The 19,666-nt window shown below is 34.7% G+C and overlaps 2 protein-coding genes across 2 annotated transcripts in view; one reads left to right on the top strand and one right to left on the bottom strand.

The window, feature by feature from the left end:
• The window catches only part of LOC118749276 (protein furry-like), a 1,083,341-nt gene that overhangs the window by 472,263 nt on the left and 591,412 nt on the right, over positions 1–19,666 (bottom strand). The window lies entirely within an intron of this gene.
• Positions 1–19,666, top strand: part of LOC118749279 — a 136,917-nt gene that overhangs the window by 58,049 nt on the left and 59,202 nt on the right. The window contains exon 3 of the mRNA XM_036484080.1: positions 2,702–2,820. Within this exon, the coding sequence (XP_036339973.1) occupies positions 2,702–2,820 (119 nt within the window). The remainder of the gene's footprint in view (positions 1–2,701; positions 2,821–19,666) is intronic.

Raw genomic sequence — 19,666 nt, 5'->3', positions numbered from 1 at the left:
TGTCGGAATAGCGTCGGCTGCTTCGTTAGCAATATCCTCTGTAGGAATATCTCTAGTAGATTCGCCAGGATTCTGATTCTTATGCATTTCCCTTTTGGTTTACAGCAGAAGCGTAATGAGTTCCTGAATGATGTGTTCTGTTCGCAGTATATAATTCAATTAATTCCCCATGCCACAATTCTATTGTTTTTTATATGATTTGTTCCGAACAAGTGTTTTTCCAATAAAACTCACACTATGACACATCATTCAGGGCCACATTCGGTAGAGTCTGAGACTCGCACCTTGCTTCCAGCAAAGTTGGAACAAAACGAAAAGAGAATATGTTACCAAAGTAATCATGATCAGAAAATGCATACTCTGTTCCAAATTTCCTTACATAACACAGTACAAAAGGTACAAAGTAGCTCAATATAAAACTATACTCTACAATACGCCGACATATGCATATAGTAATATGTAAAACATCTGTATATCATTTATTAAATGTTGTAACTTATTTATAAGTATATGTATATCAATATATTTTTGTCAATGTGTGTACCGAACGTCTTGTTGGAATTTAATAAAAATAAAATTTGAATATCATATTTGAAAACGAATATTTTAAAAATGAGGAAAAAACATTTTAGGATTTAATTTCAACATGCGCATACTCAATTATCAAACAATCGGTTTTTAAAAACGATTTGAAAATGTTCGTATCAAAAACAAAAACATGGATTTTGGAAATTGAATTGAAAATTTTCGTTCTCAAAATTTAAATAAATATTGTAGGTGCAAAACCTGGGTCAAAACGTTTTTAAAAGTAAAGCGTTCCATACAAATTTGAAAACGAAAATTTCTCTGTGTATGCATGTCTATTAAATTTATAACAACCCAGCAAAAAACACGATTACCGCAGAAACGAAAGTGGAAACGAGCTAGGCGATAGGAATCGCTTACCCTTTCGCTTCAAGGCCTTATTTTAACATGGGCATGTCATTGGCGGTAAGTCCTTACCCGCAGCATTACCTTCAAACGAAGGGAGAACGCATGGATAAACAGAATCCAGAGAAGCGAACAAAGAATGTCTTACAGAGAAATTAATGTAGAATGCCTAGATAAGTACATACTTATGTATATTAAATTGAAATCAGAAAATGTCTTGTATATGTATGTATTTAGGTATTTAGATTTTACTTAAAAATCTGTATGTACATACATGCATATTTAATTAAGCTTAAAATTGTACTTCCTCACTCTTGTACTTCACTTCATTGACTGACTTCAACTTCGCTGCAAATTGAACAAAGCAAAACATGATTTTTATGCGAGAAAAATTTCCACAGAAAGTAACGGTAGAAAAAGACTTTTTGGATATTCATTCTATTTTTCAGCTGACTACGATGCAGCATTCTACTTTGCATTCCCCGAAATGAAGCAAAGAAGCGAAATAAAAAAAAAATATTATAGGACATTCTACTTTGCATCCCCTAAAATGAAGCAAAGAAGCGAAACAAATAAAATATTGTAGGACATTCTACTTTGCATTCCCCGAAATGAAGCAAAGAAGCGAATTAAAAAAAAAAAATATTATAGAACATTCTACTTTGCATTCCCCGAAATGAAACAAAGAAGCGAAATAAATAAAATATTGTAGGACATTCTACTTTGCATTCCCCGAAGTGAATCAAAGAAGCGAATTAAAAAAAAAATATTATAGGACATTCTACTTTGCATTACCGGCAATGCCTAAAAGAAGCGAAAAAATTCGAAGGCACTATAACGCTATGCCTTCTAGAACACGTTACCACTAAAAGCGATTACTGATTTTTTGCTGGGAAGGAGCTTCAATAAGTTATATTACACAGATAAATTTATAAATTTCAACATTTCACTTAATATTTCTTCCAAAATTACTTGTACAAATGCGAGCACTCGCTCGTGAGTGTCACCTCAATATTGTTATAACTTTAGAACTACTTGTTCTCTAAACATGAAACATTCCCAAAAATTTCCGTATATATTTGTCTATAATGCTGCATTAAAATAAAACAAAAAAACCACCTCCTTAATTTTTATAAAAAACTTAAAATATCCGCCATTTTGTTTCTAATAAGTATTAAGAAGTGTAGTTAGACTCATCTTCTTTAGAATAGTATCTAGTTTATTGTGTAAAAATTTCAAATCAATAGATACATAAACGTCTGAGATATAGCGAGGTTAAGTGAAAATTTCGCAAAAATTGGCCGCTGTGAAAAATCAGGTTTTGTGGCTTTTTCGACACGAAGGCGTGAAAACAAAAAATCGCCCTGGGACCATATGCGCAGAGAGAAAGAGGCAATTTTTATTTCACGCATTGCGCGACCTTCTATGTACAGATCTTGGTTTGCAATCATGTAGAAACTTTCGGGGCGCGAACGTCAGCGGATATGTAATGGAAAATTTCAACCGTAACGAAACATTTTTGCTTTATCCGAGTATATTTTAACATTTTTACTTCGCGTAAACACAATGGTCTTCAGGCAGATTTGTGAATCAATTTCGCCCTGAGTACCCCGCTTTAACACTGCTCAAAACATATACAAACCTTCACTGTGTGAATTGCAAAAATTTACTCCAGATCAACTTCATTTAGAATCATCAACACGTTTGTTTATTTGAAAACCTATCGCAAAGCTCTTTATTACGCGTATTTTTTTTCTACTTCTACTTTCAGACACAGACGTCAACCAATGAAAAAACCACCGTAATTTTACAGTACATTTTTCAGTTGCTTTTCATCACAAATTTCGGCATAAATTTCGTGCTTTATTGTGTTAGTGGTCAAAATTTCCGGTAAGTTAACTCAACTACGTGGAAATATACATAAAATTTTTACGATGGTATAAAAAAAAATTTAGTATAAGTGGGCCACCATATGGAGTCTTACATTTGAATTATGTAAATGAAATATAGGGAATATTACTAACCACTAAAGCTTTCACATCCCAATACCCTGTGGGGAGTGACATTAGCTTATACAGTGAAACCCGCTTAAGTATCACCACTTATTTTTTTTTTCTGAAAAAGTATTCACTTATGGTAGGGAGTAAAGCATTTATAGCACAGTGCATTGTTGCATCCGGAACAAATATAATTTGTTTTCATTTCTTTTTGTTGAGAAGTGCACCGTACGCAACGACGTCGGGATGCGCCTTTTATTGGTAAATATTCAAGAGTTCTGTACGTGAGCGGATAGATGGTCTTCCCCCGGTCCGACGAGTCTTAACCTTTTTTTATTTGGTTGCTTCAGTTATGTACAATCCAAGCATTAACAGTTACAAGCATCAAAACATTAAAAATTTTTATTTTTACAAAATTTCTGAGATTTTCGGTTGATATAGTGCGCCACTGATTTCTGATTGTCTAAGTCTACGCCGCCCATTATACGATTATAGTCCATAATAGCTAAGGAGTAGGCAACTTTTTTCTTTCTACCGTTTTTCTGTTTTCTGTCCACATCTGCTATTATCGGTTTGTGACGATTAGACACAACAAGTAAATACTTCCTTGGAATCCATCCAGCGTGTACCAGTGTATACATTAAAATCGTACGTATATAAACAGTGAACTCTGTAGGACCTCAAGGATAAGTTACTAAAACTTGGGGGTCCCTTTTTAGAGGCATTCGAAACTTGGGATCGAAGTTTACGTCGTCTTTGAGGTTAGTCCAGGTGGCAACGACCGGTGCTTCATTCGCGTCATATTCGCATGACTATCTGACCTCATCCACATTAGCAGTTATGTTATCGGCAGCTTCTTCTTCGTCGTCAGATTCAGAATAGGAAATATTGTTCTCATCTTCTGCTGTAATGGCTTTATTTAGTCTTATGTTTTCAGCGTCGAGCGATGGCTCGTAGCTGCTCTCAGATGGGCTAAAATCTTTATAACCAGAGCTTTCATACAGTATATCTGCCACCTCTTCCGCCGAGTAACTTTTCTTCGGCATCTTGGAAAACACATATTGGTACAAAAAAGTCCCACGTAAAACACAAACTGGGACAATATATCCCAAAATTATAAAAATTATATGAAACTCACCTTTACTGCTATTTTAGGACCATATTTAATATAATGCAAGCAGAATTTGAGAATATCTACGTACTATCTAGTTGCAAACAAAGTGGCTATTGCAAGACATACTCCTTTGACACCTTGTGTCCTGCCAGATCGCCGAATTGAGCTCTCTGATAAACAAAAAATTTTCAGGTAAAAGTGTTACCATTTTTGAAATATTTACATTTTTTTGAATTAAAAAAAATCGTGCCTTTTCATGTATTTTCTTTAACTGCATCTACAAACCAGGCTATACTTAGTAATTTTTTTATGTAAAATACTTCCAGATAGTTGCTTCTCCATGCTCAAATGCAATGTAGTTAAAATATATTAAGGAACCATCATAAAATTAGGACTATTTTGGGATTTTTAACTTTTTGATATTTTCTTCCCCTACTTTGACTATCTCTGGTGAAAAAAAATTTACTGAGCTATAAACTTACATTGCATAAAAAAATTGCTAATTTAATAAAGATTTCAGAAAGGTGCCACTCTTACTGTTTCGAATAGAAAAAAAAGTTATAGCCGCTTTTGTGGGCAAAGGACTGAGACACGCTAGAATGTATTTAATAGATTTAAATTTAAGTTGCTCTTGTTACCGACCAATGACATGCTAAATACTACAAAGATACATTATTACCTACTCCTGACATTATTTTATGTTACTTACCGGAATTCGGACTAGAGTCTATAACAAGTGCTATATCTATAATATTTTTTTGTGAAGGATGGGTTCACGTGAAAAAAAATACATGAGTTGTTTGAAGAAAAATTTATTCATTTATTGATAAAATATGCTCAAATTGGCGACCTTCTACTCTAATACAAGCTCACCCTCTAAGATATATTTACACATTCTGAAATTCATTGGCAGCGCTACACACCTTCGGCAAAAAAAAAACAACGGTAATTTTTAGTCAGTTGAAACTTGCACATTATTACACTAAAATTTAATGGGCAATAAAAATGAGAAAAAGTGTGAAATTTGTATGCATTTTTTTAAGTGTTCTTCGAAATCTTAAGCTGAGGTTTTTATGGTATTTGTTAGGAAATTAACTGTATTTTAATTGAAAAATCTTAACAATTAATAAATAAACAGAAGTGGCAAACAATATTATTCTGAATTTGGTCCTAAACGATATGTGCAAAACTGTTTGCATGTATGTATAAATATGAATAATCAATGACTTTTTAAAAAATTTTATTCTTGTAAAAATTACATACCATTGCTCTATCTATTTTTTTTAATCAAGTTTTTCTTTAGTTGTTTATCTGTTTAAATAATGTTACGATCTTGGTTTTAGGCTACGTATTCTGCATTAAATGTTAATGCTTTAGTTAAGAATTTACAAATTTATGCAAGTTAACAAGAAGGTTGTAACTACTTCAATAATTATGTTCGCTTAAGTACCCGCATCGAGGTGCATGGTTGCCGCACCAAAATCAGTGTTGCCCTGTGTATATATTGCAATATAATGATGTTTCCATATGTTTTATGGTTTTTGGTATTTTATCTTATATACAAATAGGCAATCATGTTTTCTTTACACCCCTTTTACGGCTAAACTATACCTCAAAGGTATAAACAATTATGTATCATTAGAAAGGTATTTTGATGCTGGTGTGTGAAATTCAAATTTCAAATTGGTTTAACATAAAGCGAACAAATCAATTCAAAAGTGACACCAATACTAATGCCGTACATGTACATGGTTGGGGCAGAAATGACTACTAATTATGGTTTGATATTGATACTGAATTAAAGAAATCTGCTAAGCAGCAGTTTAGGAATCAGATTTATGAAGATTAGGATTCATGCAAGGAAGAAGGTAAAGTTAAATATGTAGAAGAAGAAAGGGATAAAGGTAAAGATTAGAATAAAAGTAAAGAAACCTAAATATAAACGAAGGTGAATATGAAGATGAAGATGAACATGAATATGAACATGAATATGAACATGAACATGAACTTGAACATGAACATGAACATGAACATGAAGTTGAAGATAAACATAAACATAAACATTAAACGCGATAGAGACAAAGATAGAGAGGAAGAAAGTGATAAGGATAAAAAGGAAATACAACTGAAGAATGTGCGATGTTATATTGTGGTGTGTTATACTACATATGTTATGTTATTTAATCTTATGTTATGGTATGTTATGCTACGTAGTAAGCTAAACTCCCCTCCACTTAACCCATTCCAACTAATGTTATTTCAGCTCAACTCAACTCACATAAACTATCCTTAATTTTAGCGGTTGAATTTCAACCGCTGGGCGATTATTAGTAAAAACTTAAACGCCAATATCTTAGATAGCAGTTTTAACAGAAGAGGCATCATTGCATCTAACAACTCCTCCATTATTGGAGATAAAACAAACACAAGTTGATTTTCCTGAGTATTTTTTTTTAAATATTTTAAACTGACTTTCAATAAAAAGCAAACACTTTTTTTTGCTAGTTTTTACATGCGTAAGTAATTTTGTTCTGGAGTTCCACATACATATACGAGTACTAGGTGGCTGTGTGAAAATTACGTTAGCATTCCTTGGTGGTGGTCAAACCCCAGGAAGGTTTTGCTCCCTCGCATCGCAATGTTTTCTACACAGGGTTGAAGTTCCCCCTTTTTGGTAAAAATTAGTATTATTTTTAATTGCATTCGGTTCTGCTAACAAAAATTTGGCGCTGAATATCTTAGTGGAAATTTTAACCATCTATAAGCCATTTTTTTAACAGTGGGTCAAAAGGGCCCAATATGAATTTGCAAAAAATCGTAAGAACTCCGTGAATTTAACATAACGATTGATAAGATTATTGCAAAAATTTATTGATAGCGACATAAATTACCCCAATAACTTAACTTTTTAAATCTTTGTATTTCTTTAAATTTAAATAGTACATACGGATCTGTAGAGAACATATAGAGCCATGTGTGTATGTATGTATATACCTCAGACCTTCTTCTGTTCGCCCACCCATCAGCGCCAGACACTCAATGTTTCAATTCAAGTAGGAAGTAAAGTAATTTAAATTTAAAACTAATTCAATGAATGAATTAAATATATGTATTTATAATCTGAATTGACATGGCGAATGCCTAACTCTGACGAGATGACATGATAAGATTAGTAGCCTCATGGCTCTTTGGAATCTACGCTATGGGCAGTAGCGCCGGCGTTTCCAGATTCTTTTTGAAGTTGACCACGCCGCCGCCGCAAAACCTGTCGGCGTAAACCTCTAGTACATACACACAAATAAATTCAAGGCCATATCTTAGTTTAAATTGCTTAACTTCGACAATTTTTATGCAATTGCATTGGATGAGGTATCAATTTATTCGAAAATCAATGTTATTTTAGATAAATACCACATATTTGGCAACTTTCATAGAAATGTTTGAAATTAGCGATGATCGAATTTCAAAAAGTTAAGAAAAATTGAGGCTCATTAAAATTTAACCGATGAAAACTCCCAACAAGCTAAGTCTAATTTTTGTAATTTGAAAAATCGGATGGAAAATAATCAACCTATTAGTAGATAAGTGCATCAAGTACCAAAATAACGTTTTTTTCTGGTATAAAAAATGGAGGGTTCAGGAACTATGTTTTCATGTTGTACTCGACCATACCTACAACCTACACTAGGTTTAGTTTCGAGTGTATTTCATGACTTTTTTTCTAGCATCGTGTTATTGTTGTTTTTCTACAACATTTTTCATTCAACAAAAGGCCTCAAGCTGAATAAAATTTTTGAATATTTGTAAGAAATCATTTAAAAAACATGAAAAAATCCAAAATTATCCTTTAAGAGTTTTTCTTAGAAAAAATTTGCAATATAAAATAATCGATTAATTAATCATATGATTACACGCAAGCCCAAAAAAAATAATTGCAATTAATTGCAATTATTGAGAAATAGTCGATTAATCGAATTTTTTAAGCCCTTTTTTACAGTGAGTATTCACAAAACACTTTTTCATAAAACATTTCGAATTATCTTATTATTTAGCCTCAAATAAAATAAAACGATTATTTTTAGTGGCGATAATTATTTATTATTTAACTATGTTTGCAAAAACAAAAGCTTTGATAAGCATTTTGCTGTTAAGCGGTTGCATTTCTCGGTGGCTGTAGCACCAAAGATCCAACTAAATGACAGTATTTTTAAGAAAGTCTGTAAAGTTTTGAGTAAACAGTTTTCATTTCCTCCCAAACGTCGATGGTAGTCCGGTTTAGTTCAGGTAACTGACATAACTTCCACATACATAACTTCCATGGGCCCGTGGAAGTTATTTCAGACGTAATTTCAAGCAGCATTAGCTTTCTTAAGCCGAAGTGGTGCGCATTTTTAAACTGCAAACCGACAGCTCATAAGAGCTCCATTCACTGGCTGTAACCAACAGCTTCGAAAATATTCGATAATTGGCTGCAATAATGTAAAAGAATTGAAATTCATCGCGTTTGCTACCAAAATCGTATATCCATTCATTATTTTATCTCGTCGAAGAAGTGGTAAACACAATAATCTCGTATACATCGATCGCCTTGGATTTCGGAAGATTGATCATTTTTAAAAAAGTTGTAAGCGAAAATACCTAATTTTGCGCCGGACTTCCAGCTTTGACACTAAAATTTAAGATTTTTTTTAAAGGCGGAGTTCATCAATTTGTGCAATGAGCGGCTCATTTAATACACAATTATCATGGAATCCATGGAATCCATGAATCAGTCATGTCAGTAATGTCAGACTTTACTTCCATGGACCAAAAATCGATCGATGATAATAATTTCACGACATAACTTCCATGGAACTTATATCACGGTTCAATGGAAGTTGTGTCCGTTTAAGTCTTTAGTTCTAGAACTTAACATTTTGAATAAAAACTCATTTTATCTTGTAGGTGACCCAAATCATCGTCTTTTCGCCTTCGTTTGTGTACAAGAGATTTATGAGGGTCCCAAAGATCGAACGACTCGCTACCCGTTTCCATAAGATCATCTGCGCAGATTATTTAAGTTCGCAAGAACTTCATTGTTGAGGCCAATGCTAACGGATCTTTGAAATGAATTTGTTTGAACCTCGGGTCGAGTAAAGTTGATGCAGCTAGCAAAAAAAGAATATTCGATGGATGGATTTTAAACAACTACAGAATTTTTATTTCTTGAAAATATTTTTACGATTATTTTACAATTATTCTATTCTATTTTCAATTAAAATTAAAGAAAAATTTACGGATTAACAAAAACACCATTCGGTACCTACCCCAGATAAGTGGAAGTTCACTCATTGGCTACTCGATTCTTTTGCGACGTATTTATCCGCATATGGCGTGCCTGCAAATAAAATCGTTCTTCAGGGCTTAGTGCACCACGTGAACTGGCGTGGGATGTTTCTTCGGGCTTCCCAATGGCTAAAAACATATAGTGAGAAAACTTAGAACTCTGTATGAGGAGTGTGGATTAATCATCATCGTAATTATGAAGGAACCTTGACAAAAAGAAATATATTTATAGATAACCCATTGTGGAATTATATACAGGTGATGTCAGTAGACCACATAACTATAAATTTTGACTTATTGGCTGCCCTATTTTGAGTGATGCCCTTTTTGTCTACATTCAATTAACTTTCCATACAAAATGGGAGCAAATTATACTGCTTCTAATATTCTGTAATAAACGTATGCGTTGGGACTACTGTTTTCTTTTTGACAAGTTTATACTTTTATTCGTTTGCTGAAAAATTTAAATAAAACTGAAATTCTAGTTAAATTATTGATTAAATTACTAATATTGATAAGCGGAGTTTTAAGTCATATTCGCGCCTTGCGGGAATGCAAATTTAAATATAGATATAATATAGTTCAAATAGCCAAGTAGCCCTTCGGTTGCATCTTTTGTGTTTACATATGCACATTTGTATGTGTATGATTTGTAATTTGCCATTAGTAGAAACTTGCCCAATAAAATTAGATTAAATTGGTACGAAGAAAACAAAAAGTTTGAAGTAGCGAACTTTTGATGCAGTTTACTTCCATTTGACACGCAGATCATGGATCCACAGTATTGCCCTAAATTTCAGATGGGAACATTCCGCCATCATGTATGTTATGTTTTTTATGATTTTTTTGCGATTTGCAAGCTAAGATTACATTTTTTGTAAAAAATGGTTCACTAAAAACGTTAAGATAATTTAATTTCTCACATTTTTATATATAAGGTTAAAAAAAAACACATTTTTTATTGTAAAATTAGAAAAAACTGAGAAAAATGTTTACATTGTCACAGTTTTCGCAATTTTGCAACAATTTCTGTTGAAAATACGTAGCATATTCAAACGTTAAAGTTCTAGAGAACTTCATTCTCCACGCCACTTTCCGATAGGACTGATAGTTTCTGACAAATTAATCAATCATTCCATTTTTTTTTTTAATTTTTAATAAAACAAATGAAAAAAATCCATGTTGAGTTTCTTCATCCTGACCTCAGCGGCCACAAGAACCCCACAGGAAAATGTTTCAAGCGGACCGAATCGATTTTAATTTTTTGGCCGCAACCTCACAAACATAAGAACCTTCTGTTTCTTTTTTAGTGTTGGATTCTCGAGACGCACAAAAGTTGTAAAGCAAAATCTAATTTACGGTCAGTTTAGACGCCATGTTAAATTTTCCAAAACTCCACACTGTTTCCAATAGGGGCGTCTATGCGATTATTTTAAGACCTAAAGCTTTGTAATCCGTGCTATAGAATTTTGGCCATCGTACTGTACCGGTTGGTGTGAAAATTAAAATTTTTTTAACCTAAGTAATATATAAAAATGTTAGAAATTGAATTCTCTAGAAATTTGCATGGAACCACTTTTTATGAAAAATGCAAAATAAACTTGCAAATCGTAAACAAACCAAAAAAAAAATATAAAATCCAAGATGGCAGAATGTTCCCATACGAAATTTAGGGATCATGATCTACATGTCAAATAGAAGTAAACTTCATCGAAAGTTTGCTACTTACTACTTTTTCTAATTTTACTGGGCTAAACAACTTTTTTTATTTCCTTTTTGGTTATTGTTGTTTCCGAGACCGAAAAATTACACTAAAGATAGCACAATGCCGAAACCGGTTTGTCTCCAAACCAAATTTTACAAGGGATGACAGAAATTCGTTTCAAAACTTTTTTTATGTTTTATTTTTTTAGGTTGGTCGGAAACTGGGCTCGAACCCAGGCCCTGTGGAGTGGTAGCGCGCACGGATAACCACTTCACCACAGCGGCCTGAATGACGTATGGAAAGCTATGTTTCTACACAGAGTGCTCTAAATTTTATAGAGATTTTTCAATTTCAAAGCCCAGCTCTATGGGAAGGTTAATAACAAAATAGTTTCAATTAGTCTAAAAGGGCGGGGCAATATGCCAAAATATGGCAAAAAAACATCAGATTGATTTTAAAATAGCTATAAATCCAAAACAAAGCAATTGATTATTTTACGTTAAACTGTGAAATGTTTACTTTCGCTCTACATTAATAAAGTATCCTATTAATATTGTAATTGTGAATTTGGATGTTTGTGGGTCAACCACGTGAAAACTACGGAACGGATTTGATAAAATTTTGCAAACAGATAGTTTATGACCTGAATTAAAAAATAGGAAATATCGGGTTTATGGTCGAATTCGCTTGAAATTTGGATCCTAGATAGCTTATTGCTTGGATTCACATATAGGATAACTTTCGGTAGTAGGATCAGGGACCATTTTTGATTTTCAATGCTATTCTTTGCAATGGCCATCGAAGGCGCCGCGAACCAAGCGGATATTTTCTAGTATATATGTGTATATATATATAAACTAAATCCTTTAAGCCTTTGGGAAATTAATTACTTTAGAAGTGAATTTTTATTTTAAAACCAACAGCGTTAGTTAAAAATACCCATAAATAGACTAAGTAAATCAGAGAAGCAAAATTTGAATTTCGCAGGCCTGTGTTATTAGTCACGCAAAAATTAAATTAATTTGCCCAGATTAAATGTGTTTTTAGTCCAAGCCTTGTCATACATACATACATTTTTTATGAGTGACAGAATGGGTTATGTGGTATTGCTTAAAGGACCACCTCTGCAACAGTGTTGCCGTTGAGAATTTTCAGAAAGTCGCAAAAAAGGGGTAATTGACGAAAAAAAAGGGTCGCCATATTATATTTGCTATTCTTAACTAGTAAAAAAAACATCTGAGATCCCAAGTCAAAATCAAATTTACATGTATTATAAAGTCTTTTCGCTTCTAGAACGTTCCGATGTTAAATTTAAGAAGAAAATAGCGGGACAAGCTTTAAGCAAAACATAGAAATCGAGTTGCTGCAAGAAGAAGAGTTGCATTTCTTTTAAAAGTTTTAAGTGCTGCATTTTTTCCAACTGTCTGAAAAGGGGCAAAAGTCGCACATAATTTTGGAAAAGGGTCAAAAAATCCAAATTTTCAAAATGTCGGGTCAAAGGGTATTGGCACCTAAAAAGGGTCAAATTGCCCCTTTCGTCGTCTAACGGCAACACTGATCTACAATTTCGATTTATACATGAACACATACCTATAACCACGGTGACCACATTTATGGGGGCCGAATACGGGATAAAAAATAATTTTGCTATTTTTTTCATAAAAGCTAACTTTCCTCAATGATCCTGAATGTATTCGAGATGAAAGAGCATTCTCAAACTTACAGGATATTTTTCTCGAGATTTTTAACCCACAAAATTTGTTAAAAAAAAAATCCTTAAATTTAAGTACAATAAAGTGCAAGTTTGAAGTAGCTAGGATTTACCGTTAATTTTTGGATTTTTTTTTACGGTTATACGCATTTTTTTCGTACAAAGTATTTTCGATATTATTTTTAAAAGAGAAGCAAGTGAGCAGCACACCTTGCACTTGAACTTTATTAAATTAAATTTTAATGAGCTACAAAACTTCAAACCAAATTTTTTTCTAAAAATTCTGATTAAAGGCGGATTCGCCGTTCGTGTCCGAACACTTTTGTTAGTAATTTTACGCGTGCCTTTCCCACTTTGTCTCACTGAGAGCGCGACAAAAATGTACTGAAGCAGTGTGCAGACCTCTACCATATATGTGGCAGATCTACCACATATTTTTTTAAATTTGAGTGTCTACCACATCTACCACAAAAGGCTTAAAATCTACCACATTTTTAGACAGAACATTTGTTTACAATTTTCACATAACTGTAAAATTTTAACTCAATTCTAATACGAAATATAAAAATTAATCTATAAATTTTTAAAAAGGTACATCATAAATTTTGCTTTAAATATACCTGTGCCCTAACTTTTTAATATTTAAAAAATCCGCATATTTATATTTGCTAAAGTATTATGCAATGGAAAAATAATTTGGTGGATTTTTTCGCATAAATAAATCTGTAGGATTTTTCTCAAATTAATAAAAAAATATTTTTTTCTTTATGATTATATTTTCTAACTAGAAAACTAATGTTATACTTGTTTTTGCATCTATTGCGTTGAATCTATACGATCCACTGGCACCAATATTTCCCGATCTAATTTTTGAGTTGGGCCTCTTTTGACGACGGTGTGCGATATGTATACCCAATAAAAATATGAATTGGAAAATCAACCAAATCTTATTCAAATCTACCACATTTTTTTGCCGATTCTTCCACACTAAAATAAGAAGGGGTTTGCACACTGTGCTGAACACTCTTTGTTCGAATCAAATTGATTTTGATTTTCTGTGCGAACGACTTGATGATACGGGTTGCCGCGTTTTCTTTCATATGCGTTTGCAGCGAATTGAATGTGTTTTTTGCCCTCAAAATCATATCTAGGTAACAATATCATCAGCTGTTTGCTTCAGAAATGTGCCGAACTGAACGGTGAACCGTACTTCACCACCCTCTCCGGCAATAATCTTTTGAGAGCAAATAAAAAGTTGTGCGGACACGAACGGTGAACCCGCTTTAAAAAGTTTGAAAGTTTGGTGAAACTTGGCAGAATCAGTTTTTATAGTTCTTTGCACAAAGTGAAAAATTTGGACTAATATGGGTTTTGTTAGGAATAGAGCTTTATTCCATAAAAAAATAAGAAACATAAAATAAACAAAAGAAAAATAGCCAAACGTTGCTAAAATGTCTAGTCCTAATTATATTTTGGTCACTGTATGTATTTCTCTATTCGAATCACAGGCATTCAGATTAGAAACTAATAACTGTTTATGGAAAAAATCACGATCATATTCCAACATCACTGGTTTAACTGGTTCATAGGTATGCCATTTTAATGGGCTCTTAAGGCATCGAAATGCCGAACACTGAATACGGGACAAATACAGGACATGAAAAGGAATACAGAACATTTGGCGTCCCGTATAAAATAAAGAAATTACCAGGACAATGGGTCAAAAAAGAACCCGTATAATACATGACGGATGGTCACCGTACCTATAACCCATCCAACTCATTTATACTAATGTTAGGACCTTTTCCAAAGCTGCTTATTTTTCCCCCTTTCTACTACTTTTAAAATGCATGCCACAATTAAGACAGTCTACCGTTTGCTTATTTTCGAGCGAAGTGAAAGACACTAAAAGTTAAGTCTTTCGGAGTGACTTAGGAGGAAAAGTGAAGTGATTATCGAAGTGCCGACTTTCAAGCATAATTGGGGGTGTGGGATTATCACAATAAGAGTAATCTTTAACTTTTATTAATTTATAATTTATTGTGTTCCTGTGCAATCTTAAAATCCCAATGTCTCAAACGTAGAGGAAAGAAAATCAAAAATTATAGTTCACCGATGATATTAACACTAAAATATAATTAATCGATTTTCCATTTCCAACAAAAAAGTCATCACCAGATACACAGCAACAACGTCATCACGAGATCCACTTAAATATTTCATTTTTGGTGTAAAATTGAAGATGTATGAAAACTAAAATATAATTGTCATTTTCGTCAAATATTTACTCAATAATTATGAAACTTTATCCACCCATTCATTTCTGTGCGCTTTTCAACTATACATGTGAAAATGAAAATCAAAATGACTTCTTCCAAATAACCGATGCCAGATCGGAGATTTATTAGGCGTCTTTTTAGTAGCTTTTTGCGAAAAGTTATTTTGCCGTACTTACTACTTAACAAGAATTTTGGCAAAAGATTGTTGATTTTGGTTAAATAAATCATATATTTCAAAGAAATTGTTATTTATTTTGGAGGTAAATCTAATTTGTGGAAAGTGAAATAAAACGAAGTAAAATGAAGTGACGAAGTGAAGGCTTCCAAAGTGAAGTGAAAAAGTTCAATTGAAGTGACAGAGGCAGCACTGCAGTCTACCATTTGGTGAGTTCGTACTGACATCACCTTCTCTTATTCCACCATGTAGATAACCCATATCAGTTTTTCACCTTGAGACTTACCCCAAGAAAGACCCAGAAAAACAAGGTGGTTGTTGTAAATCAACATGGCAACTTCGAATCAGTATCGGAATCAAATATGATACTGATATTTTTCAACAAGAAGACGACGACGACGATGCCAATTCTAATCCTCCTCCTGAGAAGAAAGCTCCTACGTTCAGGCATAGCAATTTCGTTGGTGAGATGGTTCCAAGTACACTCGATCGCGAAATATCAACAAGAAAACAGCTTATTTGATTTCAGTTCTGACATCTGAAGTTAGTATTAACCTTAACGAAAGCATAAGAGTAATGCGAAAAAGCCTGCAAGCCAATGTGTTTTTGATAATATGAAGGACTCTTTCGATCCGTTGATTTTTTGTATAGTGCACTTAGTGCTGCTAACTATTTTCGAGTAAAAAAATCCAGATCTTTATAAAAACCCGTTAGAAAAAAGCAAAATCCCTCAAAACAAAGCTGAAAAACCAATAGGCTTATATTAAAATAATTTTAAGCAATTTATTTGAAACACTCCTGGGATCGAAGCTCATAAGAAATTAAGATATTTGCGTACCTGTGACTTTGTAACGTTTACTCAAAAGTCACGGGTAACTGCTGTGATAACTTCCAAAAAGTCACCGTGGCAGAATGTGACAAAGGAGCAGTCGCAATCATGTTTTTGTAGTAGGATTGCGCTGTGACGAACTGTCAGAGCTGGGTAAATGCAATTACATTACAATTACAACTACATTTCTCAGTAATTGTAAAGTACATTCCTCAGTTATTGTAATTAGGAATCAATTCCTTCAGTTCACAGCAAAGGAATTGATTACTTTACCAATTCCTTAGAAGTAATTTCAAATGTAATTGTTTTTTTTTTTAATGTTATTACAGGGAATTTCATATTGTAATTGAAATAAATTACGTGCTAGTATTGTAATTTTTGTTTTCCAATTCCTTTTAATGGAATTGAAAATTTTATTGATTTTTTTCAATTCAGTTCAAAGAAATTGAAAATTTTTTAAATTTTTCCAATTCAAGGTCAAAGTAATCGAAAAATTTATTAAAGAAAAAATGTTTACTGTTGAATTGCAATAGCTTTGTTAAATTTCTTGGTTGCTAACTGTCTTGGATAAATAACTTATACTTAAGTAGTATTACTAATTGGACTTTAAGAAAACTGAATAACTTAAACTGTAGCTGTTCAGTTTATAGGGTAACCGTTAAATTTTCCAGATCCTACCGCGAACGCACTTCGCGGCAGATGAGACCCGTATATGTCGAAGCAGGCATAACCCGCCCGAATACTTTCATGCTCCCCTTTCGGTGAAGAACAGTCCGGACTGTTGCTGCCTCGGGCACTGCTGTTCTCTTGGACTAATCCCTCCGTATCTATAAGAATGCACTGACCTAATTGTGTTTATTATTATTATTATGGTACCCTTAATGCTACCCATTGGGGAGTGCCTTCCGGGGCCTTTGAAGTTGGTTGGTTGGATGTAGTGCTACCTAAGCTATCGCTCAGGAACCAATTAGCGCATAAAACCGCCATTTTGGTGCACTTCTCGTGGACAATGATATTTTATTCTACCGTAGCCTACCTGTCAGAACATTCCAGCAGTTTAGTCAAACGATTTAGAACCGTTTATGAATTTGTATAAGTCGCATATTGTAGCACTAGACAAATCCGTTAACTGCTCCACTATGTGTTTCCCGAAAGATTTATGTCTTAAGTAAGCCAGACCTGAGCGTTCGCACAGGAACTGAAATACTGTTTCTTTGCTGCCATCCAAGCCGCAGCTGCGGCATATTCTGTTATATGGAAGACCTATTCTACAAGCATGTTTTTCTAGCGGCCAAATACTTCTACCCTTGACTTACTTAGCAGTCCTTCTGTTCTTTTCCTGTTAAAGTCAGGCCAAACTCTCGTGCTATCTTGCAAGTCTGAATCTCTGACCACCTTCTCCTTGCCAGTTTCAGAAGGTGCAAGTGGATTTCTGTTTGTATTTGTCTGAGGGGATAACCCAGTATCACCGCTACAGATTCATCCAAACAAGCTCCCACCTTGGCCAGTTCGTCTGCTCTCTCGTTGCCTTTAATGTTCCTATGGCCGGGAACCCAGACAAGAGAGATGGACATTGACTGACACGCCGAGCGTAACTCCATCTTGCATTCCTTGACTAGCTTGGACTTGGTTACAGTGGATGATATAGCCAGGAATGCTGCCTGGCTATCTGAGTAAATAACCGCTCTTTCTTTCCTGGTAGCGCTATTTCTTAGTGTTCTACAGGCTTCACAAATGCCCAGAACTTCAGCCTGAAATATGCTAGCATGGTTTTCCAGCCGGAGGGACCGATTGACACCAAGCTCCTCGGAATATACTCCTGTCCCTACACCGCAGTCCATCTTGGACCCGTCAGTGTAGATACAGATGGCTTCCCTATCGGCAGCTTGGCCCCTTTTCCATTCCCTTCTGGATGGAAACCGCACCTGTATATTCAAGCCAAAATCGACGGTTGATACCATATAGTGCGTGGTTTTATTTCCTATCGAAGTAAGATTGAGCTTTGCCCAAAGGTTCTCGATTCCCACAGCCCAGACTCTCTGAGTCTTAATGCTGAGTACATCGCGGCTTCCTTTAGGCATAAATCAATGGGCATCATATTGAGGATTACATTCAGTGCTTCTGAAGGGCAGGATTTCAGTGCCCCAGTTATCGCCGAGCATGCCGCTCTTTGTAAGCTATTTAGTTTGCTGACATTGTATTGTTTGTCTAAGGCTGGTCACCATACTAGGGCGCCGTAGGTTAGGATCGGCCTTATGATAGCGGCATACATCCACATCACAAGTTTCGGTTTTAAACCCCAGTTTCTATTGAAGATCCGTTTACAAGTAAAATGAGCGATGTAGGCCCTCTCTTTACGTTTCTCAACGTTAAGTTTCCAGTTTAGTTTGGTATCTAGAATTACTCCCAGATATTTTGCGTCGGACGATAGGGGGATTGTCTTCCCGCCTATGGATGGAAGTCTAAATTGGGGTATCTTATTCTTATTAGTAAACAGTAGAAACTCAGTTTTTCCTGGGTTTACGTTAACCCACGTATGTAGTCTACCCAGCGCTTTTCCTAGAATTTCACTTACAGTAGAGAGAAAAGGTCCTGGGACTGCTATTACTACACCGTCAGCATACGCCACTACTTTAACTCCACCTCTGTTGAGTTCTAGCAGTATGCTGTTTAGTGCTACAACCCACAACAGTGGGGAGAGTACACCACCCTGGGGAGTACCTCTACGCACATATCTAGTTATTAGACTATCTCCACTTTTCGCCTGAATAATTCTGCTTTCTAGCATGGAGCGTACCCAGCCAACCACTCCGCCGTCAACACCAACCCCCATGATGATTGGATGATGGTGTACACTTCAATGTTGTTGAAGGCGCCCTCAATATCCAGGAAAGCGGCTAAAGTGTATTGCTTGAAGCGCAGAGATTTTTCTATGAGCCCCACCACTTCATGCAAAGCTGACTCCGTCGATTTTCCTTTGATGTAAGCATGTTGTGCTGTTGATAGGGATTCTTCCCCAAGAACGATCTTATATATATATCTATTAGATTTTCCAGTGCTTTAAGAACAAAGGAAGTTAGGCTTAGAGGTCTAAAGTCTTTCGCTTTTTCGTGGTTCTTCTTACCGGGCTTAGGGATGAACACTACTTTGACACGTCTCCAGCTCTGGGGGACTAGTTCATACTAATACAAGCTCTATAGAGAGTTTAAACTAGCGGTGCTATGTGCTCCTTTAGATTCTGTAACATGCCCGGTATTATACCATCTGGTCCTGGAGATTTAAAGGGAGACAAACTATTTATTGCATAGATGATCTTTTTTGCGCTGATTATTGTTTCAAGTTCTCTATTTGGTATGTATGTGGGTTCTTTTCCATCTGATGCTGCTGCATTCTGTTCGCAGCCTGGAAAATGGAATTGAACTAGTGTTTCTAAAGACTCATCCGTGGAGTTTGTCCATACATCATTTATATTTTTAATAAATGGTAGGTTAGTGTGCTCCTTTGAGAGGATCTTACTTAGCCTAGCTGAGTCTCTTACATTTTCTATCGAGGAACAGTAGGTTTGCCAGGACTTGGCCTTTGCTATCCTTAGTTCCTTTTT

The sequence above is a fragment of the Rhagoletis pomonella genome, unplaced genomic scaffold (genome assembly GCF_013731165.1).
Source record: "Rhagoletis pomonella isolate Grant_MI unplaced genomic scaffold, Rhpom_1.0 Rhpom_scaffold_00014, whole genome shotgun sequence".
NCBI classification, from domain to species: domain Eukaryota; kingdom Metazoa; phylum Arthropoda; class Insecta; order Diptera; family Tephritidae; genus Rhagoletis; species Rhagoletis pomonella.
This window is presented reverse-complemented; position numbering and strand designations above follow the sequence as displayed.